At 43.4% G+C, this 27,427-nt stretch overlaps 1 protein-coding gene across 27 annotated transcripts; it reads left to right on the top strand.

Annotated features, from left to right (window-relative positions):
• The first annotated feature begins 3,120 nt into the window (after positions 1-3,120).
• Positions 3,121-23,262, top strand: LOC133013819 (CUGBP Elav-like family member 3). 27 transcript variants are annotated; one of them, XM_061080883.1, is made up of 12 exons: positions 3,121-3,268; positions 4,689-4,771; positions 19,346-19,394; positions 19,732-19,860; positions 19,973-20,052; positions 20,337-20,480; positions 20,940-21,084; positions 21,373-21,522; positions 21,618-21,680; positions 22,622-22,726; positions 22,872-22,955; positions 23,135-23,262. In XM_061080883.1, the coding sequence occupies exons 1-12, from the start codon at positions 3,124-3,126 to the stop codon at positions 23,260-23,262; spliced, it is 1,305 nt and encodes a 434-aa protein (XP_060936866.1). In that variant the 5' UTR covers positions 3,121-3,123. The 27 variants fall into 27 exon arrangements, with proteins under 27 accessions (XP_060936866.1, XP_060936855.1, XP_060936870.1 ...); XM_061080872.1 differs by having other exon boundaries at positions 22,872-23,015; XM_061080887.1 differs by having other exon boundaries at positions 21,618-21,686.
• The last annotated feature ends 4,165 nt before the right edge of the window (positions 23,263-27,427 follow it).

Raw genomic sequence — 27,427 nt, 5'->3', positions numbered from 1 at the left:
CACTCTGGTCATGAGGCATATCTCCCATTCCCTCTAGGATTGTTTTTGGATTTCTCATATTTGATGTATTTAGTTCAGAGTTCAATTTTACTAAATTATATTTCCCAACATGATAATGGCTGAATTCTAAAAGCTTTGTCTTGCACCTTTCAATAAAATAACTGATGTGTATATGAATGGAAGTACACATTTAAACTGAAATAACAGGACATGGCCTACTTAGCCTTCAGGTCCAGCTGACAGAAAAGAAATCAGATGTTTCTAGAAAATTACCCCAATACAGAATATTAGCATTTTGGCCAAAGGGGATTTTTATAAAAGCATTTGTTATAACTCAGTGCTAACTGCATTAAAATAATCAAAACTTTTAGCTGTAGAGGTTCATAAAACGAAATCTCTAATGTGTCTTTCAAATACGATTCAACCTTCAGTCTGATGGAATGAGTTTGATGGCTGCATAGCTAAAAAAAAAAAAAAGAAAAAAAAAGCTGAGTAATACAGAGCTTCCCTGCTCTTGCATTTGCGTGCGTTGTGTGTTCCTCATCGTGCCGGTGGCGTGCTTCCTGCTGCCTGCACACCGTTCACATCCACAGGGCTCAGCGGGCGTTGCGTGCCACGTCTGGGTTTGCAAGAAGCCCCTGGAGTAGTGATATGCATGCACATGTGTGTGTGTGTGTGTGTGTGTGTTTGCGTGCGCGTGTGCATGTGCGTGCGTGCATGTGATTGTGTGTGCTCACAAGAGTGCACGCGGCGAGGCAGGCAGATGGTGACCTTTGGGAGTAAATTACCACGAACCCGATGACTCCCTCTCTCACTCAGTCCCGCTTCCCAAAACTCTGGTCACGCACATACACGCACACATTTTAAACATCTCATCCTGAGCTAGTGCTGTGACGTGACACCGGGAGCTGCTCCTGTCTCTCCGCGCACCGTCCAGGCTGATGTAAAGTAGGCCAACTCCAACCCGGAGCCATCTCTGCTTCCCTCTGTCACACATCTGACTGCGTGCGTGTGGTCGTGAGCGTGATTTTGCGGGATCGGGCGTGAACAGCTGTAGTGGTCGTGATTGGGTGCGCGCGGCGGCGGCGGCGGCGGCGGGGGCGCGCACACCCGGCGGAGGCGCGCACCCGGCTTCACGTCAGGAGCATCTTTTCAGCACCAAGGCCAGGGCTCGCGGCCAGAACAATAGGCGGCTCCGAGTCGCCTAGGCAACGTCTGACAAGTTCCGGCCACTCGGGCAAAGCGACGAAAACGGATGAAAATTCAGGAAAAATATGAAGGGGAAAAAAAAGGTGGTTGTGTTTATTATCCGTGGCTGAAGAAGGAAGTTAAATGAGTGAGGGAAAGCGAGTTTTTAATGGTTTTTCGCGTGAGTGCGGGGGACGTGGTTAGCGACGGTCCCTGGCCGTTACGTCACAGGCTGCTGTCGGCCGCTTCTGTGAGAGGAGGGGGAGGGGGAGAGAGAGAGGGAGGGAGGGAAGAAGGGAGAGAGAGAGAGAGAGAGGAGGGGAGATACGGTAAAGGACGTGAGAAGCCAGGCAGCCGTCAGAGGGGAGAGACGCCGAGAGGAAACCCGCCGATCCACCGAACACACCGACAAGACGAGAGAAGAGCCTGCGTGAACCGGAACAGCCACGGGGAGACCGACAGAAGAGAAGAGCGCAGGCGACTTCCCACAGCTGGAAGTTAGCTAGTTAGTTAGTTAGTTAGTTGGCTAGTTAGCCGGGTTGCCACTTTTAAAGGGAATTTAAATAGAGGGCTAACGTGAGAGTGAGAAACTAACCAGCCAGCTGCGAACGCGTCTATTTATTTAAAGCGTTCAGAGGTTTCAGAGATTCTGGGACTCACCTGCTGCCCGGACCCTCTCCTCCTCCTCCGCCTCCAGACCTCCGGACCCCCAGAGCTCCAGACCTCCGGACCCCCAGAGCTCCAGACCTCCAGAGCGGGACCACGGGGGTTTTTATGAACTGAAAGAAATATAAAAGACACAACCTAGTGTTCATAGTGTGTGTGTGTGTGTGGGGCGAGGAGCAAGGAGGAGAGGGAGATCAGCACGCCGGGCACAAAGAGCATCCAGAGAGGGGAGGAAGGAGGACGGCACCGAGGGAGGACAACACCGGGGACCCGACGGAGGAGAGCATCCCTCCTTTCAGCCAGCACGGAGCCCAGAAACCACATCTGTACCCGGTAAGAGCTCCGTGAGCTTTCCACCGTGTGGTTCTGTTCTGGTGGGGGGGCAAAAGTGTGTAAGAAAGCGTGTGTGTGTGTGTTGTGTGTGTACATTGAAGGGGGGGCGGGGGGATCGGACAAAGAGCAAGGGAGCCCCATGACATCCGTGTGTACGTTGTAACCTACAGCTGGCTAAACAAAGAAACCGCTCCATAGCAAGGATTTACCCCCACTCACGTTCCGTTCCGCAATAATTCTAAACAATTTATTCTTCAAAACATATGAATACACTTACATACACACGCACAAACCTACGATTATTTATTTATAGATATTATATTTTTTTTTTTACTCAGTCCGAAATTGCCATTATTGTTTTTTGATTGGCTAATTAACATTTGCATAATTGTTTTGCCAGAAGCCACTGGAGCCCTTTGTCATCACACTGGGCAATAAATACTCAAAATAATCATGCTGATCGCTAATTGTCTTTACATTTATTTACATAATCGGGGAAACATATTTTATAAAGTAAGAGCACATTAAAAAAAATATTTTTTATTAATAATTCAGGTTTGACATGCTGTATCATGTCATGTCATTTAACCGTACATTTAAAATATTATTATATTATTATAAATGTAATTTCTAGACATAAGCCCCCAAGGGAATACAAATGATAAAGATAGTGATAGAGTAAGATTTTTTAAATATATCAGGTGTATTAATTATGATCAGTGTATTTTGTACCTCAAGGCACTAAATTAATAGTGCTATTGTTGATTATCATCAGTTTTGATGAAGATCTCCCTCTGTTTTCTTTTTGTCTCCGACTCCACCGTGACCCAAAGACCGGTCCAGCGTCACTTGCTCCTCTCCTCCAGGGATACCTGCTCCTGATCTGTTTGCCGCTCGGCTCTTGCAGTACCCAGTCGTCCTCTCCACTCTGTCCCGATGAAGGAGGCAGACGCCATCAAGCTGTTTGTGGGGCAGATCCCCCGGAATCTGGAAGAGAAGGACCTCAAGCCCATTTTCGAGCAGTTTGGCAAGATCTATGAGCTAACTGTGATTAAGGACAAATACACTGGCATGCACAAAGGTAGGTCTTGTCATTATAACACGGGCTAAACACAGACAAATATACAAATATATAGACGGGTAGCAGATAACAGATAGATAGACGTGTGACAGCAAGGCAGATAAGTGGGTTGATTTTCCTGCGCTGAGTGTAACATGTCTCCATGGAAACTGTCACACCTCCTCTCGTCTTCATCTCCTGTTAACACTGCACATTGGGATCATGAGCAAACTCAGTTTCCTCACGTATCAAAAGAGCTTTTATGCATGAGTATCATTGAACCAGGAGGCCTTTGTAGAAATATATGGAAATTTGTAAACATGCCTGTTTATACACTATAGACTAAGATATATAAAGGTGTGATTTATAAGTGGTATATTAAGTTGAGTGTTCTCTCAACCATATTGAGCTTTTGGATTGTGGCCACTTCTAACAAATGAAAAATACCACAACAAATATACACGCTCTCTCTCTCTCTCACACACACATGCACACACATGCTGATTTGGGGTCCTGTGTGTTATGAACCAGATTAGGCTGTATGCTCCAATCAGTGTAATGGGCCTGTAAGCCTGGGTGACACAGGGGAAAGAATCTGTTGTTTTGAGAATCCCCACGCTCAGAATAAGCCTCTCATAAAAGCAATGAGATGGGCCATAAGATGCATGCATGTGTGTCCGTGCGTTTGTATTGTGTGCGCCCTGTCTTTCTGTGTGTATTTTATTTACCTTCTGGAATTATGTTGAGTCATTCTAAATTTTCTACATGTAAACTCTGTTCGATTGTTTCCTTCCTAATGGTCAAATCTTCTCCTCTTTACTCTGAACTTACATTAGTCTCTCTGAGATGTCACCAGGATGCTAACCTGATGCTAATCTTGTTGTCTTAGTGCTGGTGACAGGTGTAGTAAACAGCTCTGGCCAGCCAGCTCTACTACCTACCCCTCCCTCACACACACAGACACAGGTACAGCTGAGGAAAACAGAGGGAGTGTATTTGGAGTGATCGTGAGGCATGCATAGTGGTCGGTATCGGGCAGGAACCTGACTGTTCCCAGCCCGTGAGGCCTTGTTAGCCCAGCGCACGTCTGTGGTGCTGTCGTGTGCTGACTTGTGCCGTGCCGTTCTGAAATGTGCTGTGCCGTGGAGTGTCCCTCTCTGCTCTTGAGTGCATCATCATGGTGTTGTCAAGTACAGCTACAGTGCATGAATATTTATATATTTAATCCTCTCGCACAGTCAGCCTGAAGAAAATTCAGAGTAGGTGACAAGTAATCAGGGATGGTATCAGAGAAAGGTCACGTTAAATTTATTTAAATGGTGTGTTTCTATAAGGGGAGTGATACAGAGACAGATAGAGAGACAATTTAAAGCTTCTCACTGAACTTTTCTACCTTCGCCCCTTTTCTTTCTCTTTCTCTGGTTCTCTCTCCGTCTAACAGGATGTGCGTTCCTGACGTACTGTGCGAGAGAGTCGGCACTGAAAGCCCAGAGTGCTCTACATGAGCAGAAGACATTACCAGGGGTAAGTACACATCACAAACACACACACTAACATGCGTCCCCAGACGGTGCACAATTCACACTTGTGCAATGACACACACAAGCTTGCATGTACACTCACATCACTGCCCACTGCCCCCTCCCCTCCTGCACACACAGCCGCTGCCAGCTACCTTGTCTACACACACACACAAGACACAGTGTGTGTCTGTCCTATCGGATGCTCCACTCTCATTAGTAACACCATGACATAACACAACATAACATAACAGCCAGCAGGCATCTTGCTCCTAAGGACAAACACCCCCCCCCCCTTACCAGAGCCACATAGGGTACTCAGTGAACATCATCATCTCCATTTCTCTATCTTTCTCTGTCCCTCCATCTCTCTGTCGGTCCCTCTGTTAGCCTCCGGTGATAGCTCCCGCCCCGAGAGTGTGTGTAATTAATGTGGCCATTCCCCTTTGTCTCATCCCAGTCTCCCTCGGTCTCTAGTGAGGGATCGTGTGCTGCGGCTGGGCAGGGGCAGGACACTGTTCATTATGGATGGGGCACTGCGAGATCTGTGTCTGTCTCATGGGCTGTACCTCTCCGGCGCTCCCTTTTTTTCTTTCTGACCTGGTTTCCGCTGCAGTTAACAAAGGATTTAACAGTAACTGTTTTGGGACATTTTGTCATTTTAACCTATTTCTTAGACGAAAAGTGGTGTGCACAACCACCCAGACCTGTACAGACATACAGAGAACTGTGAAAGTAAGGGATATTTTGTAGGGATGATATTTCCCTCTAGCTTTATCTAAACTTAGATTAACAACAGTTTTAACAGAATAGTGAGTGTTCCTTTACCATCTCTGAGGTTTTCTCTATCTCATTCTCTCTGTGTCACTCTCTCACTGATCAGAGTTTCAGCTCCTGCACCTTCTCCGCAAGCAGGGCCGCTGATAAGATCTCTGTGAGAAAATGGTTGGAGGAGAGCCTGAAGAAAAAGGCTTTGGGGGGAGGGGAAATGTTCTGACACACTCCAGCATAAATCCCTGCATACATACATACATACATATTGCGATCATGCATGCGTTTTCCATGCAACCGGAAAGTGCCTCTGCATTCATACATACACATTCACATGTAAACAAAGCCTGTTAACAATGACATCAATCCAATTAGTGCCTGCTGAGGGGTCTGACCTTTCTGCTCAAATCACCTTTCGACTGTCTGCTGTGTCTTCACATGCTCTGTCGTGTCGCCCTTTATTTTTTGACTCATCCCATAAACACTTTACTTTATTATCTTAACGCCTGCGTTATGAGAAGGTAGTTGCCGTGAATTTCCAATATTGTGGACACATGGAGAAACCATTTTCAGGGAGGATACTCATTAGCAGTACAGATTTATTATAAAGCCGGCACACAACAATCACAAGCACGGCTCCCCTGAGGAGGAAAAGTACTGCAATAAGGGTGTGGCTGTTATGTGCTAGGTTTTCAATTGGTATTGGTAACTATTAATGAGCAACATTACTGTTTCTGCACATGGCTCTCCTCGAGTTGGAGTGTCCTGCTTTACCCTTAGTTGGTGAGAAAGAGATGTTCTATCCATCTGGGGCCAAAAGAAGATCACAAGAATAGAAACAAATATCGAAATAAGGAGCTTGTTTGTCAGAGTCCAATTAATTAGTTGATTATTAACAATTAATGGAGATTTTGAACGCAGCTTTCCACAATCTACTCGAAGCACTCACTGTTTCTCACTCCTTGTCTTTTCTTTTTAATTCCCTCAATATGCTGTTGATCTGAAATGTTGAGTTTGATTAAGTCAACATCTCATATCTCCAAATAATAACTTTGGTGTATTTAATTTATCATTGGGCCTCCGCACAGTGCAACACCTCTTCTCCCTTTATCTTTCTAAGGTTTATCGCTTCTGTCACTTTCCGCCACCTGTCTATACCATTCCTCTGTCCTGTGAGTCTTCCTCTTCCTTCTACTCCCTGGCAGCTGCCTTCTTCGACAGGATCTAGAAATGACTTTAGAGGATTTCTCCCTCTCTTTCACTCATCCTCCCATTGTCCCATTCTTTTCGCTTTCTGCCTTCCCTCATTCCAATTTATCTCAATTTTTTCCCCCCTCAAATCCACTCTGTCCTGTGTTCAACTCCTCCCCTCACGTCCTCCACATTCTCCGCACCAGTAGAATATTACAGAATGTTCCCTTCACTACCCCCCAACCCTTTCATCACTCGCTCCTTTTCCCCTCTAAAATCTCTTCATGATATTCCTCTCTCATCCTCCCCCCTTTTCCTTTCCTGCTGTCTTTTTCTCGTTTTTTTTCCCCCTCGCTGCACACTCACGCTTCCTCCTCAGATTCTCATTTCACAGTCATTTATGGTAACCCTTTTTCCTAGTCCTCCTCTCAACGTCAGTCCTCTCTCCACCCCCCACCACCACCAAAGCAGTTCCTCTACTCCTCGTCTCATTTCCCCTCCTCTTGATTAGTTGACCTTTTTGACCGTTTCACACCCCCATCCCCTCCATCTCCTCCCCCTCTCTCCCTATCCCCGGCTCCACTTGTTAAGCTGGATGATTAGTTTCTCACAAACTCATTTTCATAGTCCGATCGTGGACTCACCGTGGGGCAAGGGTTATGAGATGTGTGTGTGTATGTGTGTGTGCGCTTTGGTAGCCTTGAATCACTCTTAATTGCAGGAAATGGTGGAAAGTCAGGTACCTCATGCAAAATTAATAGAACTGTAGCATCACACATTCATACAGATGTGATTCTCTTACACACATGGCCTAGCAATTAAGGTTTGGTGACAAATTCTGTGCTACAGAGGCCACTGGCTGTTTCCGTCTGTCACTCACTCAAAGAAACTCACATCAGCCAGTATATAAATGGAGCTAGAGAAACACATATAGAGATGCAGGGAAACTATACCACCAATGTTCCCCACTCTAGAACTTTGAGCAGGGGCAGTAGACTGTCGGATTGGAAAGGGAGGGAAAAGGACAGAGATTGAGAGGGAGAGAGGAACAGATGGACTTATCAGAGTGTCCCGTGCCTTGTGTTTAATTTGGAAACTGAATGGGAACGCGAAAGCACAGAGGGAGCGCGAGATGAAGAGAACGGCGGAGAATAAAGAGAGAAAAAAGATGCCTTATATTAGTCACGCTGGCAGAAATCCATCAGTGGAACCACTAGCAGGTCCCACTGTAGCATACAGATGTTTTGGTCTATTAGATGTGGTGGAGAGATTCCCCCTGGGACTCATCCACATGAAAGAGCTCATGTTTAGCCATCACATATCACTGCTTATTTGCATTTAAGAATTTATTTCCTCATTCGCATGCAGGTGTTGTGCCCATAGACTGGATAAAAAAACAAAGTGGAATGATGAGAGGAATACACAGTGAGGTGACAGGACAGGACAGGACAGATAGGAAAATAAAAAGGACAAAAAAAAAAGTAATAACTTTTATTTACTGCATTATTTTCTCATATCTTTGGAGGAGCAGTTAGATCCTGAAATATCTACACACGTGGCCTGTAATATACGTTCATCACATTGCTAGGATGATTTTCATTACACACATAGGTTCATCTGTGGTTTAAGGGACTGGAGGCACAATAGCTTTGTGTCACGCCTGTCTCGTTAGTCTAGAGGGGGTGGCAGACGGCTGACAGTGTGTGTCTAAGGTCAGAGGTCAGGGCTCAACCTCTCGTCAACAAATTCAGGGGGGCTGGTCCCCGAGTTGTAAAACTTTTCATCCAGGAGAACCATTAGAAGGACATGACAACTCCCACGAGTGCTTGGACAAAAACGTTTACTGCTATAGTGCAGACAGAACGGTGACTGGGGGGGGCTGAAATGTCCTTTATTCATTTTTATGTCTTTTTGTCAGTTTTCTTTAGGGCAGAATTTGTATTACAACTAGATTTATTAATAATATACCAGTAACATGATGTACCTTTTAGTGTAATGTGAGCCAATTGAATTTGCATTTTGTTAAGCTCTGGCTTGTTTGCCATTAACAATTTGTCTGCATTTCAAGAGAAATGCAACAAATCTGTAATATTTTTTACATGTTAAATGAAAAAAGCATGTATCAGCATTCAGTAGACTTAACCTACTTGCAAATTTGATGATATTACTCTCTCATTTCCGTTTAGTAGCTTTCTCACCTCAGGGACACTCACAGACACAGTGCTGACAGTCCCGATATACATGCTTACATGCACCTTTCAAAACTGCACACAGTCACAAATAACTGCCCATCCTCGCTCACACACACACACAAAATTTACTGTAATAATTAATACAACTGTCCTTGCTTCATACCTAATCCCCCCGATCCATCCTTCCCCCCTCTTTCCCTCTTTTCATCAGGCCACGCTTCACTCCCAGCCCATTTAGATTTTAACCTCATATCTCCTACCACTCTGTCTATCGCTCCAACTCTCCCAAGCCTACTGCCGTTGTATTTCCTCCCTTATCTTTTTCTTTTGTTCTTTGTGTCAGTATCTCTCTTTCCATTTAATCTGCACCCTCTTCTCTTTGCATTTATCAGTTGCTCTATCTTTGTAATACTTTAAACGCAAGTGTCCGTACACTCACGCGCATAAATACATACACATACGTGTACATGATTACACACGCAAACATGCCCGCACACATTTGTTTGGTCACGCTGGCATCCGCAGATCTCAGTGTATGTGAAATTAAAGTGTGATAAGCAGCTTACCAGGTGTGTGTTGTCATGCTTCACTGCTCTCCAGGCAGCACTCTGCTCCCTGTTCTTTGATTAGAGCCAAACCAAAGCACGCTCGCACACACACGCAAAACACACACATACACACACACACACACACACACACACCACACCAAACACACACACAGACACATATCATACATCCAATAACACACTGGGTGCGTACTGAATTATTAAAAAGGCAGAAGAAGCGCTACAAGACAAGTAGTTAACAATAACTGATACAGCAGAGGATCGATACACTTATGGAAAATATAATAAAGGTTTGTGCTGTGGATATTGATTAAATGCATTTGGTGTGACAGCGTTCTGAAGCCAATAAATTAGAATTATTCCATGGCTGCTGCTGGTTTGTGCAAACATGTCAGGGGCTGTTATGTATTTTATTGAGCCTGGATCGAAGAGAGAAGGAGTGAAGTTATTTATGTCCTGGGCTCAAAAGGCTACACTTAATACTGTATGCATGAACATCATGGACTGAGCCGGGTACTTGCAGGGTGCAGTAACAGTGGCTCAATAGTAATGCCAGCCCTACTTCTTTATAGTAACTTGTACATCAATTAATTCTTAAAGGAAATTCAAATACAAACATCATCATTATCATCACATGAAACATGACATTTGGGTTCATTGACCAAACCAGAAACTGCTTTATCTCATTAGTATTTCAGTAGCGTTATGAGACAGGCAAGTTAAGCCCTGTGTTTTCATCTGTCCATCATCCAGCACTTGTAGTTGATGTTTATCAGGTCCACTCGTGTAATATGTGCATGTTGTGTATGTTCTGTGTTGTGTTTCCATGTGGAATCTAAGATGCCTGGCAGGCAGTCTCCCTATGGGGCAAAGCTATGATGAGCAATTATCCACTAGGGCGACTTTGTAGGCTAATTTAGCATATTTATGTGGTCAGCAGCACTGTTTACTATTCCCCTTCACTGCTTACTGCTGCACTTTCAATTTAGAACAGACCCCAGCTCCCTCTCTCACTCTGTTTATCTTTTATTTTCCCTCCGTCTCTTCTTCCTCTGCCATCCCTCTGCCTCTATCTCTCCCCGCCTGATGGGGTTTGTGATGTGTATCGCTTCCCCCCTCCCTTGTGCTGTTTCTCTATTTTTATCCTCACTGTGTGTGGGATGGGAAGGGAGTAAGAGAGACAGGTGTAGAATCAAGAGTGTGCGTGCGTGACAGAGAAGTCGAGAGATAGAGCAGTTGCCAGAGAAAGTGAGACAGTGGGGGTATATGCAGAGCAGAGGGGTGTTTGTGTGGGGTTGTGTGTAGCTAAGACCAAGAGGGATTTAGCCTGTTTGTTTTAAACAAAAGTCTTTGCTGCGTGTGTGTGTGTTAGTGTGTGTGTATGTGCTTGTGATGAGTGTGTGCGTGCATGTGAGTGCATTTGTGCATTCAACATGGAGGGAGAAAGAGTGCCTGCCTCATATTTCACCACAAAATTGAGGCAGAATCTAATCATAGCCTCATAAAAGCCTGACCCTGGAGAGCGCCTGCCTCACTAAGGTCCGACACACACGCACATGCACACAGAGGAACATTTGTATCCTGGCCAGTTTAAAAAATTATGTTTGTGTGGACACATGATTACCAGGGTATGTCACTGTTCACTGCCAAATCCGTGTCTCTCAGATGCTGAGCTCTAAAGTAGCCCTAAGTTGAGTTGAGGCCATATCTCACACCATCTGTTTAGTAAATCCAACCGGCTACAACAAAAAAAAAATCTGCGCGGCCCAATTTCCTCAATCATAGAGTGAAAAAGAGTATTTAGTTGCAATTACCAGTCGTCATTATTGCATCTGATGGACTCATCCAAGCTTTGTTCCTATACAACTTATAGCCGGCTTCAGACCCTGCTGCGTGAAGTGCAGCACAGGCAGCTTAAGCGTGTCCATTAAATCCTGGATTCACACATTGGCTTACTGCAAGCTGCACACTTAAGGTCATGAATCTGGAAATCAAAGCATGTCCAATGAAATCTTCATATTTAAAGTAGATGTACACAATATATATTACAAATTAACATTTACAACCTGGAAGTGAATTTGACAGATTATTGTAAGAACACAAGGAGAATGTCATTTATGTATTTGGAGGAAAATAAGTGCCAGAAAGTAGACTGTGCCAAGAAATCACTTAAATACAGTGACCTTAGCAGATCCCCAGATCTCAGCGTTTGCACTCGGGTACGGCTTTGATCAGCGAGCAGTGTCACTGATGTCCAGTGCCAGATCACATAGCAAACATCCCTCCCTTTTTTTTTTTTGCTTCAGTTACTGTAACATTTGCTCTTTCATTTCCATTTCCAAGCAGAGATCGGTACTCTTCTGGAGCTGCCAACTGCACGGAAACTGAGGCAAAAATACATTAAATGTATCTTTTTGCACATTTACATTTTATGTCTACATTTTCTGATTCTAAATTTGTATCAGTTTATACAAACCTGAATTTCAAAACATTCAATCCTGGTCAAATTGCATTATTACAAGTCACGTATGACTTTGGCATGAGTTGGCATGTTTCACGCTGTGCCTGTGAGACTGTCGTACTAAAACCTACAGCTGGCAACCCAGACACCTTGTGTCAGCATGTCTGCGCTGAAATGAACGTATATCACAGAGTCCACACAGAGGGGTAGTGGAGGGGGGGCTGAAGAAGTGTGAATTCATTTGAATGAAAGGGGGGGGCGAGTAGCTGTGAAGGAGGGCCATGAAGAGATTTGGCATAAATAGGGTGGTATAGACAGGGAGGGGGCAGGGTGAGACAGGGGAGGAGCAGAGGAGGTCGGGTTAGAGGGAAAGAGGAAACAAGACAAAAGTTTGCTATAATGAGCATGGAGGAAGGGGCAGGCGGGGGGGTGTGTGAAAGAAAGGTTTTTTTTGGGGGAGTGGGGGAGTGGGAGGCAGGCCGGGTGCACTTCTGTCAGTTTAAACAGAGACATCTGTCAGAGGGGGCTGTGTGTGTGTGTGTGTGTGTGTGTGTGTGTGTGTGTGTGTGTGTGTGTGTGTGTGTGTGTGTGTGTGTGTGTGTGTGTGTGTGTGTGTGTGCGTGTGTGCGTGTGTGTGTGTGTGTGCGTGTGTGTGTGTGTTTGTGTCTGTGTGCGCGTGTGCGTGTGTCTGTGTGCGTGTGTGTGTGATTAGGTGGGCAAAGGGGATGACAGGATTGCAGTTGCACCTGGGGTGTGACCTCCGCTCTCCTCTCTAACCACACTCCAACCTGCTGTCTACATAATGGCCTTTTCACACTGACCAAAGGGAAAAGCTGGAGCTTTATACCAGCAAATTACACTGACGTAGATCACCACACACAATGCTCCGAACAACAGCAGAGGGCAGGAGAATGGGTCAGCAGTGTGTGTCTGTTTTCTTTAGTCTGTTAATGTGTGAAAGGAGCCTTGCTTGGATAATGCACTTTTGCGCTTAGCCAAGCAAGTTTAATTTTCATAATTTTTTATTTGGATTTTACACATTATAAACCGAGTGTATGACTTTGCAAACTGTGTGTGTAGTTTATTACATTTTAGGTTTATAGATTTTTCTCTCATTTAGATGATCATATAACTTCTAATAAATAATCTAGAAATATAATCTTGAATGTAATCCTAATACTTGTATGCTGACTCTGCCCTGATTGTGTGATTACATGTCATTTTGTCTTCATGTAGTTTCAGTCTTACTCCTCAAAAGAATCACATCCCTTCTCTATATATGTCACTTGCAATGACCTCATTGAAAAGACAGGACAAAAGGAAAAGTGCAGTGTAAAATTGTAAAAATAGGGACAAGAGTGAATGAATTTAGCTAATTTTGTACTAGATTAAAACAGATTACGATTTACTGTTATAGAGTAAATCAGACAAATCCATAATGCAGTTAAAGTGTGTGCAGCCTATCACAAAGTTTGTCCTTTGAGTTGCTCCCCAAGAAAATAAATTGAATAAAAAACACATCATACACATCTTCATAAATATTTTTGTTCCTATGTACCAGACACTTGAGAAGTCAGTGTGATATTTTCCCATCGGTTCTGCTGTTCCAAGAACATACAGTTAATTTGCATATTTGTCTTGCCTTAATTGTATGGGCTCCTGCCTGACACTCTAACTGTTGGAGCATCTGAAAATGTGTCACTGGCTCCGTATTGAATATAATCGCAGTGAATATGAGATTTTTGCAATCATGAATTTGTATGGCTCTGAGCAGCCTTTTTAATTCACCAGCTCATTTCCCAATGGACTTACACTTCCTAAAATAGAAAGAAGGTCCAAGTGCATAGGTCTACTGGTTATCCTTTATAGTGCTGTTGGATTATGTGGACTAAATCCAGAGGATCAAATTTCAGTGAGTGCTCCACCGCTGCATGCAGAACGTTCTCATTTGGGTTTGACAAAAACGGCATAATATTATAGGGATCAACAGGGTAGTTAGTTCTGCTTTATGCATGGTTTGGTACCATTACTATGGAGAGTGATAAAGAGAAGAAGACGCCGATAGAGAGAGGGGAATATGTTTGTAATCCATGCTCCAGTAGAGAGGCTGATGAAGGGTTAACTGCCAGATAAAGTACTGAGCGGAGGAGAAGGAGGGCAGACTTCTCAGGTGTGAAGAATGGAATGAGAGAGAGAGAGAGGAAGGTGGGATGAGAGCAGGGGGATGGGTCGCTCAGGAGCTTGTACTATGGTTGCGGGCCCCGGTTGCCGGGCAACCGAGCCGAGTGAGATGCCAGGTTGCTAGGTAACCTGGGGGATGCAAAGCCTTAACGTGGAGCGATAGAGAGGAGAGAGAGGTGGGGTGGAGCTGTGCTGCCGGGATGCTCCACCTTCCCGCTCACTCTCTCTCTCAGTGTTTTCATCCAGCTGTGACACAAACAGCTCAGGTTCGTCACAGAGAAATCGAATGATACACACAACTGTTTCACTGAAACATAAACACACTCTAACAGAACACATTATGGATTATTCTCACACAGTTGATAGACACTGTATAGCGGAGTAATGAGCAAATTAATTGATAGTGAGATTCAAATGTTGTCTGTAGATTTGTCCATCATGATATGTATATTTCTGCCTTTCACTGGATCCCAGTTAAATGTTATAAATAAGACTTTGGCAATACTGCTCATTTATATGTTTAGTTTATTAAACTAAAATCTATTAGCATAAAAAAGCTTGTAAAATATTCAGTTTAACCAAAATATTTACATTTGGGATTTTTATAAATTCTTGCTTAAAAAACCAACTCAAACAATACATGTTTTTCTAACGATAAATTGACATGGAGTTGAAACATGGTTTATTTTACCTGATTTTGAATTTAGTTTACATTTTAAGTATATTTAGGTATCCAAATTGACTTGAATGTCTTTTTAAAGCTTTAAAAATAATGTTTTGTGTAGAACAGTCTTCAAGAGAGAGCATATGGGGTTAACACTGCTGCTATTTAGCTCAATTTTGGTTTTGTCAAATCAACATATGGCTTCACGACACTGATGATAATGAGTTTGTAGGCCTGCGAGGCATTTTACAGCACTGATGGAGAAAAAAATGAGAGTGCAAGAGAATGACATGCGAGAAAGAAATGAATGAAATAGAGAGAGTAGGAAAGAAAGAGAAGGGATGAAAAAAATAAAAAAGAGAGATGCCCATGTCAGGGAATGGAGGGATTATGGAGCAGAGTGGAAGGAAGGGGAGGAGAGGGGAATTGAGGATAGCAGAGAGGAAGAGGGAGAAATAGTGAAGACGGGATAAAAATAGTTTTTAGTTTTTTTAGGCACTCTACAGAAGGGGGTTGAAGAGGAAATGGTTTGTATGCATTTTGTTTGTATGAGGAAACAGATATTTAGGCAGTGTTTTGTGGTTATAAATGTCTCTCTCTCACACACAAACACACACACACACACACACACACACACACATCATTGTCTGTTGTCATGGTGTTAACTGTAATCAGTTTTAGATTTCTGTTTGCAGGAACATTTCAATGTTTTGCTGGCAAATGAGACCAAAAAGATAACGCTGATTTAACTCTGTAATTTAATCCATGTTCCAAATAGTGCATGTACACACACGTCGACAGACACACACAACCCCTTACCCCAGGATGTGGTGCAATGGTTTGTTCCACTGATTTTGCGTAGGTGGGGGAGGGGGTAGAATACGATTTGATTGGATAATCCAAGGATTTAATCCCCTAATCCTGGCACAATCCTCTCTGTATTACTGCAGGGAGCAAGATTAACTGTATGTGTGTAGTGTGTGTTTGTTTCTGTGTGCACGTAGGGGTGGGCGCCCTGGGAGTGGGGAAAAGTGTAGTGTATGCTGCTTTTGCGTGTCTAAGCGTGTACATGTGGGTGACATGTACTGTGTTTGTATTTGTGTTAGCACCACAGCATGCAAATGGGGCTGTGTCCTCATGCAGGGTTTGGCCATGCGTGTATGAGAACGTGCCTTCACTGAGTGCAAGTGGGCATGCAAGCTCACACACGATCATATATCATATATCTCGCCCTCATGCATCGCCGCGCCGCTGCTGCTCACATACGAATCCACTTCCCTCAGAGATGCAGAAACTCTGTCTCCCAGCGAGGGCTTCTTAGTATGCAGCAGGACGGATGAAACCGTGCTACTGTAGTCAGCCAGCTCTTTGTACGTGCACACGTTTGCAGATGGTTACTGTTAATTAAGTCTCAATTGGAACGTGAGTAATTAGAGAATAATTTGACTTGAAAGGAGCGTGTGGCTGTTCATGTGTGTTGGAGAGAGAGAGAAAGACAGAGGGGAGTGCAGTGTAACTGACTAGCAGGGACTGTACTTTATTTGCATTTTTCTCTTGGGCTCAAGGGAATTTTAATTACTCTGCTATAATATAGATTCAGTTCCTTCACCTTCTCTCTCGCCTTCTTTTGCTCGGAGCCATCTCACACCCACTTCCTCCTCTGGATACTCCCTACGTCTCTTCATAACACTCATACATTTCCTGTCCTGTTTAGTTCCCTTGTTCTCGTTCATTTTTACTGATACTCGATGCTTATTTGTCCCGCATCTTTACAACTCACGCAGCGAGGGCAAAAAAACTGCATGAAGCCAGCAAATCAGTCTGCAGCACAAATTCTTTGTTTATCTGAAGAGCACAGCAGTCGCCCTTGGCAACCAGCATCCTTGTTTACCTACCCAGTGTGCCGTCATACGATTGCCATGACAACTAGCTGGTTGCCATGCCAATTTTCCGATGCCATTGTGTTATCTTTGCAGTGTGCACATCTCACCAGCTGCTTTTTGTTGTCTCCTCTCGTTACTCCCATTTTTCTTTATGTACCATAGTCAATTTATATTCTGTCAATACTATGAAATATCAAAAGGTCAAACGCATGCACATACACACTCAGTCACTGATTGAAAAGCCTTGATTGATAAGCCATATATTGTAATCATTAGGGTCTTTCTGTTCAGCCCGTTTTAGGCTCACAAGGATGAGCTTGAATAGGCCTAATGAGGGAAGAAATGGAAAAGGTGATGGATGGATGGAAGGATAGAGAAAGGGTTAGTGGACACAAATCTTGCTACAATCAGCCTGCTGTACAACACAGCCTAAAATCAATGAACAAGACGGGACTGATCGATGAGTTGATAGGAAAAGATGGATGGACAGCAGTAACACCAGCACTGGGATATGATGGATGGATGGATGGCTAGATGGATGGATGGATGGATGGATGGACAGGCGGGTGGGTGGTTGTGTGGATGGACACGGATGGATGGATGAATCCAAGGTCACAGAAAACTGTTGGGGTGGCGTGTGTGTGTATTTTCTGAAAGTTTATGTTGAAGCTGACAGCTCAAGTCAATAAAGGTGTGGGGTTAAAAATGTATATCATCTATATTCTATAGTGTGTGTGTGTTTGTGTGTGTGCGTGTGTGAGCATGCAGATGTGTGTGTGTCCGTGTGGACTTGTGTCTCTGACTGTGTGATGGCCTTGCCTTAGATCAATAGCCTTGTGGTGACAGCTAAGAGCTGATTAATCAAATGTATGGATCAGTCTCTCTCTGCTCTGCCCTCTCCTCAATTACCAGCTTCATTACATTGCCTTAACACCCCACTGGGACCTTTCTCCATTCTTCGTTCTCATCCCGTCCCTTCCCCACCCCCCTTCCTGACGCTTCTCTCATCCGCTGTTCTTTCCCTCCGAGTTTTTCTCCTCCCTGTCTTTGAACAACTCTTCATAGATGCCAAGTACAGTAACGCAACCGCTGTTACTGCAAATCACATTTTGACTGGCAGTGAGACAAAGCATTAATTAATACCACTTTCTACTCTGTCACAACAGAGAGAGCAACTTTAAATCTGAGTCTGACTGATGTTGATAATTATAAAAAAATAAAAGTAGGTTGTTTTGATTCGGCTTTGTCACATTTCACAGCTTGGATTGGAAATGAGGGTCTACTTGACAAAACACGTTGTCGTCTTCTGTTTTTTTCTTTTTACTTTGGGTGTGTTTCGACGTCTCTCCCTGCCTCAGTTCACCCCTCTTCTCTCCATCCATCCTTTATCCGTCTCTCCCTTCCTTGCACTTCTGCCCTCTTTTCTTCGCCATTATTCTGCAGCCTTTCTCCTCCCCCACCACATCCCTTTGGCATTAACACTTTGTCTCATTGCCTCCATGCTATGACTAAGCACTGTGTGTAGTATGTTTTTGTGCATGTTTGAGAGACAAACCTGTGTATATGTGGAGACAGTATTCAGAATATCTGCGTGCATGCATGCATTAACACTCCAGGCCATGGAGCTCTGTAGTCGTGACATTTTTTAGTCAGAGCAAGTCACGACTGAATCACGCCCCACTCCTCCCTCCTCCTCCTTTTTCTTTCTATTCTTTTTGAATCATCCTCTCAGAGGCTGCTCTGCTTTCATCCTCCCACTCAGTCACTGTCTCTCTCTCTCCCTTCTCATGTAATGCTGATTTTTCCAGCAATTTCATTCACTCCCCGGGTTCCTCTTGGCCATCCACCTGCCCTTTTTAGTCGGTCGAGGTCAGTCGGGGTCCCCCAGGCCTCTCACTCTCTTTCTCTCAGTCTCACGTTCTCCATCCCTTTATTTTTAGCTGACTGCTCCTGTTCCCTTCACACTCTTGTCATCCCATCCCACTACAATCTCTCTCTCTCCCCCCCCCCCCTCTCTCTATCTCAGCCTACTCTTGTCCCTCATCTAATCCTTGGTTCTTCTGTAATCCAGATCAGCTGGCCTGCATTCTTAATCTCATCACTTCTCAATCCCCCCCCCCCCTTCATTCTTTGTGTGTGTGGGGGAGAGAGAGAGTGAGAGAGAGAAGTCAAGATAGTAAGGCTATGTGTTTTGACACAGAGAAGACATCAGACTGGGACACCTGTCACCTATTCACCTTAATCCTAACCTTGTAGAGACTTTCCTTTTGTCCCCATAATGAAGACAAGTCCCCTATTATGACTGTTCATTAGTGTTGTAATTAGTTTTGTACTGTTTTGTTGAAGAACATATGTGTTGTAAAATGTCACCATGTGATTAAAGGATTTGTCAACTGAGATCTGGTATCTTTTAATTTGTAATACGTTCCATCAATATCTCTACTTTCCTTTTCACATCAAACTGTCACACAATCAGGCAAATGTTGATAAGTCTGTGTTGCCCTTGTAAATAAATAGACTACATATATATACACACATATATATATATAAAACCATGAAACAAATGTCATGATTATTTACTGTTAGTTCTGAAATGTCCTGTGTTAAGATATATGAAGGGAGACTTGTTTTACGCTGACCATCTGTGTTGCTGTTTGTTTGTTCGTCAGATGAATCGGCCAATCCAGGTGAAACCAGCTGACAGCGAGGGCAGAGGAGGTGAGACACATACACAAACACAAACACACACACTGTGACGGAGGGAAGGGTAGGTGTCAGTAAGGATCAGAGTTAGATGGAGAATACTCAGTGGGGTTCTTGGAGGGTTTTTTGTAAATACACACACACTTCTTCACACAGACACAGATTTCCAATCCCCTCCCTTATCACCCTTCTCTGCAGTCAACACTGCTCCCTGGTGGAGAAAAAATGGTAGCCTCCATAGACAGATAGCTTTCTATCAATGCTATTTTTTACAGGCTAATCATCAGAGCTGTGACCAATTTAAGTGAAATAACATTGCATCTTTTCCTTCCACGTGTTGTTGGTCTCTCAGAGGACAGGAAACTATTCGTGGGCATGCTGGGGAAGCAACAGAGCGACGAGGATGTCAGAAGGCTGTTCGAGCCTTTCGGCAGCATAGACGAGTGCACTGTGTTGAGAGGACCTGACGGCACCAGCAAAGGTAGCATACACACACACACACACACACACACACTCAAAATACACCACACAAGCTTCAGCGTTTCATTTATTAGTACTTGGTGATTTCATGCAGTCTGTGTGTTTTGTTGCAGGGTGTGCTTTTGTAAAATACCAAGGACACACTGAAGCCCAGGCTGCCATCAACAGCTTGCATGGAAGCCGCACAATGCCTGTAAGTTGAACATAATGATCTTCCAAAGATGTGTGTGCCTGGTGGGAGAGTTTACATTTAATATAGGTGATAATGTAAAGTAGGCTTAACTCTGCTTTATTCCTGTCCTGGGCTTCCTCAATATGCTGTGTTAGGCCTAAACCCCATGTGACTCATATAAGGATTAAATGGATAGTTAACTTTAATAAATATGGAGCCCCTTTTAACACACAGAGAATATAACGCATTACATTACTTGTGATCGCAGTTCTAACTGATGTGTGCCTCCATCTCTCTCCTCACAGGGAGCATCGTCCAGTCTGGTGGTGAAGTTCGCTGACACAGAGAAGGAGCGGGGGCTGAGGAGGATGCAGCAGGTGGCCTCCCAGCTCGGCATCTTCAGCCCCATGACCCTCAATTACCCTGCCTACAATGCCTACACACAGGCGGTCAACGCACAGGCAAGCAGTGCTCGCACACACACAAACCCTCACTGTACCACTCACACACACCAAGTTTTTTGAGGGGAGTGCTGTGCTTATGAAAGGATGTAATAAGTTTGAAGAGGCTATCAGTGGTCTAATTGGGGCTAATGTTATTACCCAGACAACAGAGCATACGTCATCTGGCATTAGCTTTCCCGCAACACGCAACCATTAACCTACTGACTTAGGACATAATGGCCTTGTAATTAGATCTCTATTCATCTGTTCCTGTATCACTCCCTCTCCATGTCTCTTCCTCTCCCTTTTTCTCCCCTCTTTTTTCTCTTTCTCCCTCCTTTTCCCATATCCATTTAACTGTCTCTGTTCGCTCTCGCTCCCTCACTTTTCTTCCCTCTCTCTGCTTCCTCCTCGTTCATTTTACCTGTTTCCTTACTCTCTTTCTGTTCCCTTCCCTGTCTACAGCTTGTCCAACAGCAGGCCCTGGTTGCCCAGTCAGCATACTTGTCTCCTGTGGCAACAGTTGCCGCCGTACAGATGCAGCAGATGGCGGCGCTCAATGCCAACGGACTCATCGCCACGCCCATTACACCCATCACACCATCCTCGGGTAAGTTCTCTCACTCACACAAACCCAAACACTTGAATTTTAATAGTCAGATACACACAGAGATGCTTTAGATGCTTTTACTTTGCCAAAATAAAAGTCATCAGAAACATTAGACTTTCTTTTTTTAAGTATTTTCCGTAATTATAGCAAGATAATTGCACTTATGATGCATAACTAAGGGTTTTGATGCCGTTTAAACAGGTGTCATCCCTTATGAGGCTTAGTCAAACAATTGCAACAGTTGCAATGAGATAGATTGAATGTGTGGGGTGTGTACTATGTCTGTAGGTACAAACACTCCCCCAACTATTGCAGCAACACCTGTGTCAGCTCTCCCTCCACCATTAGGAGTGAATGGTTACAGCAGTTTACCAGCCCAGACCAATGGACAACAAGCAACAGAAGCACTATACACCAACGGCGTTCACCCATATCAAGGTATGTGCAAGTGTATAGACGTGAATATGTGGATTTATTATCACCCAATTTGTATTTTTTGCCCACTGGTTTAATTTCATTTTCTTACTCTCCAGCTCAAAGTCCAGCAGGATTGGACCCTTTACAACAGGCATACGCTGGTATGCAGCACTACACAGGTTGGTGTATGTACAGATTTAATTATTGACATTTCATTTTTTTCTATACATATAGTATATAGTACACTATGTTTTGAACAATGGAGCAAAGCCTTTAAAGCAAACAGCATATTCACTTATAACAGAAACCTATAAGGTTAGAAAGCACTTTACTTGATCAACAGATCATGAGGCATACAAACAAAGAGTGCTGCTTTTTTTGTTGCTGTAAATGCAGCAGCTTCAGTGCTCAGGTAATTCAACATGATCAGACAAATGCTCACTATATGTACTGGTGGGCAAATGACCAAGTGAGATAAAGTCTACAGACCGGTCATAAGGATGGTCAGCTGATGGTCAATCCCTGAGTGGACAGTACCATGCTAGGGCCATGTTCTCATTGTGGACTGTCCACAATAACATGTGTTGGGATGGTATATGGATAAATGGAAAATATATTGAAAAAATCCCAATGTTAATTCATGGAGGAAGCTTTGAAAGTCAAAGTTTTACCGTAACGACACACGTTTGACCACGTTATTACAAATGTCAACATGTCTGCTTTTAGTTTGACCGCCATCGTGCTAAGGAGAGACGTTTTAAAGGACAATTGAGTCCATTCGTTTTGTTATGATTTACTTGATTTAACTGTAACACAAGACACATATTGATGGCTGGCGGCTGGTAATGATTAATATAGTCTGTCATTCCTTTTCGCCATTTGACATCATTTGATTTACTTCCATCTAGTCAAGAGGAGACTGTAAAGTGGGGAAACCAGACGGAGATCAATGGTGTCATTGTTTAGCAGACTTGCTCCATTTAGCTGTTACAGTTAATAGTTTTCACCTTCAGCAGGAGACATTTCAGTTCAAATGAAGTGACTCTATTGGACGAAGCCATGTTGCCACCTGTTGTTTCTACCCAATCAGATTTTGATACTGTCTTGTCTCTCCCAATAGCGGCATACCCTGCTGCTTACGGATTGGTTGGGCAGCCGTTCCCCCAGCAGCCAACACTGGTTGCCCAGCAACACCAGCAACCCCAGCAACAGCAGCAGCGAGAAGGTGATGTGACTTCCTGTCTGACAGGGGCCACACTCCTCTATTCATTTTAAAGTTGTTTATCACAAGGATTTCACAGCCATGGGTCATTTAAAACACTTTGGCTAATGTGTGTGTGTGTGCATCTGTGTGTGTCTGTTTGTGTCAGGTCCAGAGGGGTGTAACATATTCATCTACCACCTGCCCCAGGAGTTCAGTGACTCTGAGATGCTGCAGATGTTCTTGCCCTTCGGCAACGTCATCTCGGCAAAGGTGTTTGTGGATCGTGCCACCAACCAGAGTAAATGCTTTGGTGAGAAACACAGACGTGGGAGAAAGAGGGGAGGGAAAGGGAAGAGCAGATGTAGTGGGGAGAGGAAAGGACATTTTGAAAAACTCAAGTAAAGTAAAATCTTTTTTTCCCTCGTCCAGGATTTGTGAGTTTTGATAACCCAGCCAGCGCTCAGGCTGCCATCCAGGCCATGAACGGTTTCCAGATCGGCATGAAAAGACTGAAAGTGCAGCTCAAAAGGCCCAAAGATGCCAACCGGCCGTACTGAGTGACAACTGAGAGGAGGAAGAAGAAATAAAGAGAGGTGAGGTGATGAGAGACACGGCATCAAGGGAAGTGGGCTGATGTATGTTTGGGGAGCAGGATAATGAAATTAGGTTAGTGTTGAAAACAAACGTGCAGAAGGTAACTTAAGCTTTGAGACTTAAATGTTAACTGATTGTGAACAAGTTTAGAGGAGAAGCTTGCCATGATATATCAGTGAATAAACATTGGGTTACTCTTTTTAAAAAAGCTTAATCAAAAAGTGAAAATACTAAAGTATTGTTTTCCTTTTTATTTTCTTTCACAATCTTATTTATTTTCTTTCCTGCTGTTTTGATCTTTTCCTGAAACGGCAACTTACCTCACCCAAGACCCTTCCGTCCAATCATAATTCACGAGGACCCCATCGCTATGGCAATGGTTGCCTAGTGACCGATAAAGCCCTGATCCCCCCTTCCTCTCGCATTGTTGTAAGTTGATTGGTTGGCTTGTGTTTGGGTTGCTGTGGCGATTGATTGCCTGTGTTGGTTGCCTTTGGCAATTTTTGTTCTGTCACCTCGAGCAACCAGCCATGCGTTGACTTGCATGTCCTGTTGCTGTAGTGACCACAGACTGTGTTTGGTGCATTGTGACTTTATTTTGTATTGACCTGTGCACATACTGATCAATAACTGTAAATAGCCAGGACCGTCCTCAGAATCAATTGATTGGATTGGATATTTGATACACTTAATCACTGCCTAGTAATCTGATAAATTCTAGTAGCAATGGCCGTTAATTTTCCGCAGCTTTGTTTTTGATCAGTTTCTGTAGTGTTATGTTTGGTGTCATTTTTATTTGAACAAATTGTTTGGGTACAGTAGTGAGCGTGGGCATCTATGTGTACATATGTGTCTGTGTTACACTGTTAGTGTGTAATACAGAAGTGCATAAACCTTGGTGTATCGGTGTCTGTATAGAGAGGTCTTCCAGTGGTTTTCATAGTTGACTGGTGAAGAAATACAGAGCAGCACTTCAGTTAACCGCACAATATTATTAAATTGTTGATGGAAAATTTACATTTCTTGATTTTACGCAACATTTAAAATGGCCAGCCATGTTGGTCAAGATGAAATGATTATAAAGAAGAGTACACACAAAGTTTAGATATGTCTACAAGCTGGTCCTCATCATGGGCCGTGCAGTGTAGAGGAGAGAAGACCAGACAAGCCTTCGTAAGTGTAATGACAACAGCACACTATTTTTGGGTGAGCATGCATTTTGTTGGGCTGCACTGTGATAGGCTGAGTTCTAATCCTGGATTCTGATTTGTTTAATGTGGCACCTTAGTTTTTTGCTCCTTCATTTCTCTTTATTGGTCTCTTTTACATCTCCTATCACTGCTATTGTGGTGTTTCCTCCCTCTCCCCTTCACTACCTCCTCCTCCTCCTTCTTGTCCCCCCTTTCTCAGTCCAATTCTTCATCAAGCCTCCTCTTTCTATCCCTCTAGCTCGTGTGTTAAGGTAAAGAGTATGTGGTTGTCATGGTGGAAAAACAAGTGCCTCTTGCTTATTGGAGAACAGCCTTCAACTATAGGAATTCTGGGAGAAATGTAACACAGAGAGAACCTAGGATCTCTTCAGTTTTAGGTAAATTGAATCCTCCAAAAAACCTAACTTTTACCAAAGAGGAGAAAACGTGCAGCTGCTGTCAAGTCAGTGTCACATGGCAGCACACATCATAAATAAAGGACTCTGTTTCTATTTACATAGAAACCTTGACACATCAAATCCTTCTGGGTAATAAGAATGTTTTTATATGTGAAATGGACCTGTTCAACTCTCACCCAGAATTTCTATACTGCAAATGCCAGAGAGTGATGCATGTCGGTAGTAGTGTTTGCTTGCCATGATTCAAGGCACAGGAGTGCAGCACATGCTCATAAGGTCACACACATTAACACATTATTTGCCCAGAAACTGGAGCATTACAAACACATGCACACACGCATACCTGCAAACACACACTGCCAATCACACAAGGACACAAATGATGGATTTTTCACTGTAATGAGTTGCATGATCCAGACACTGTGTGTGTATGTGTCAAAGCACCATGATTCATTGAAAGACGGGAGCTTTTACAACTGTGAATGATGCCTTCGTGTTATACCTCACCAGGTTGAAAGTGAAACAGAGATACAGTAGGAGCATCCTGAGGTGCAGTTTGCTTCAAGACGTATGAATGCAGTTTAGGTCATGCAGACAGAAGAAGCTCTGTGTGATGGGAGGGGCATGTTTGTCAAGATCAGACAGAAACACTGAGCTGCAACGTATTTATACATCTAACACGCCCTCCCTCCTTCTCTGTCCCTCTCTCTCTCTCCATGTTTATGTATCACTCCTTCCTCCCCCGACTCTCCCTCCCTTCACAGGTGACCCTTCAGAGTCCAGCCGAGGTGGAATCCCAGGGTTCATTGTGCTTTCAGACCGTCTGCTACCTTTGAGTGTCTGGAGAGTGCTGCCACACACACACACACACACACACACACACACACACATACTGATACATATACACACACTCACACACTGCCAGACAAACACTCACACTGACCCACATGCACTCTCAACACTGAACCTCAAGCGGTACAAAGCTGATATACAAATGTACATAATGTGCACAAACACACACACACATACACATCCCTGCCAACACTCACACAGATACACACGGTACACGGGAGTCAGTAATCCTACCCATATGGCCAAGAACTTGGTTGGACCATAGTCTGTGTGGAGTTTGCCAACAGGGTGTTTAGTTCAGTGAAGACAACTCAGAGTAAATGTGTGTGGAAGTTACTGATGAAAAAATGCTGATATATCACTTCAATAGACTTTAACATGTCTATACCATGTCTATTACATGACAAATATAGAGGGACCGAACTTTCATAATAAAAAAAATGAAAAGAAAATACAAAAAAAAGACAATTAAATTAGTAGGGTAGAGAGACTTTGGAGAAAATCCTAATGACCTGTAAATAATTTAGTTTACAAAGAGCAGCATTTAAAAAACAAGAAAAAATGCAAAAAGAATACTACTTTAGATAAACACTGAACAAGACACAGCGACATCATTATTATTATTATCATCATTATTATTATTATTATCATTATTACCACTAGTAACATCATCATTTGCATAAAGGGATATTACATTCCAAATTGTAAAATGGGAAATCACTAACCTATTTTAAATTTCTACTTAGATTTTAGGTGAAACACGGGGGGAGGGGGGGGTTGCACTTTTATTCGGGAGGTTTAATATTTGAGCTATTTTTTATTTATTTACTAATTTATCAATTATTTTGTTTATTGAGAGAAGGGGTTTGAGTGGGTTGCAATATTTTCATTTTAGAATTTTTTAGAGAAAAATTTTTGAGGGCCTGTTTCTGTCAGACTCTTGCAATCGAGTAATTATGATGTATGTATTAATTATTACAGCAATTCTATTTATTTCTTATTTATTGAATCCTGTTTTTGATCCACTCTCTTTTTAAGTTAAAATAAAAAAATATCATACGAAATGTCCCTGCTGTGGTTTATTTGTGTGTTTTTAATTTGTGTGAGACAAAAAGAAAGAGTTGTACAAAATTGTTTCATGATTGTCTTTTATGCCAAATAATTTGTGTTTGAACGATGCAACACAACATAACCACGGAAACGAGAGCGCACATTCCCCTTGTGACCAGAGGGGGGAGTAAGTGGAGGGCATGTGATCTGAGGAAGAAGAGCTGATGTGTCAAGTTTGTTATCAACTCTATTCATTTACGGGAGCCGACTTCTGAGTCATCAGCAGAATTAAAGGGTGTGTAGTGTTATCAGTAAGAACACGGCTCCAGGAACTTTATGTCTTTTTAATATCAGGCCCAAGAAAATGTCATGCATCTATTATTTTTAAGCCAGAGCCACAGAGCTTGTGGTTATTATTCATAAGACGAACAGCCTCACTGACCTTTTGACCATTTGAGGCCGCCGCACACACAAGCACACTCTTACTATCTGGGACAAGCTCTTGGAGGAAGCAGACCTAAGGTCATATTGTACAGTATGTCAGCCTAACAGCCCTCACATGCTTCTTTTTAATAGATCGTGCTTCACGAGGCAGGGAGATCGGAAAAACAGCCCTG

The sequence above is a fragment of the Limanda limanda genome, chromosome 11, assembly GCF_963576545.1.
Source record: "Limanda limanda chromosome 11, fLimLim1.1, whole genome shotgun sequence".
In the NCBI taxonomy this organism is placed as follows: Eukaryota; Metazoa; Chordata; class Actinopteri; order Pleuronectiformes; family Pleuronectidae; genus Limanda; species Limanda limanda.
This window is presented reverse-complemented; position numbering and strand designations above follow the sequence as displayed.

What these genes read in the sequence shown, in the direction of transcription:
- LOC133013819 (XM_061080874.1), top strand. Translation starts at nt 3,124, where the DNA reads ATGAAGGAGGCAGACGCCATCAAGCTGTTTGTGGGGCAGATCCCCCGG. An exon ending in ATACACTGGCATGCACAAAG is followed by an intron (nt 3,269 to 4,688) that starts GTAGGTCTTGTC and finishes TCCGTCTAACAG; the next exon opens with GATGTGCGTTCCTGACGTAC. An exon ending in ACCTGACGGCACCAGCAAAG is followed by an intron (nt 19,861 to 19,972) that starts GTAGCATACACA and finishes GTTTTGTTGCAG; the next exon opens with GGTGTGCTTTTGTAAAATAC.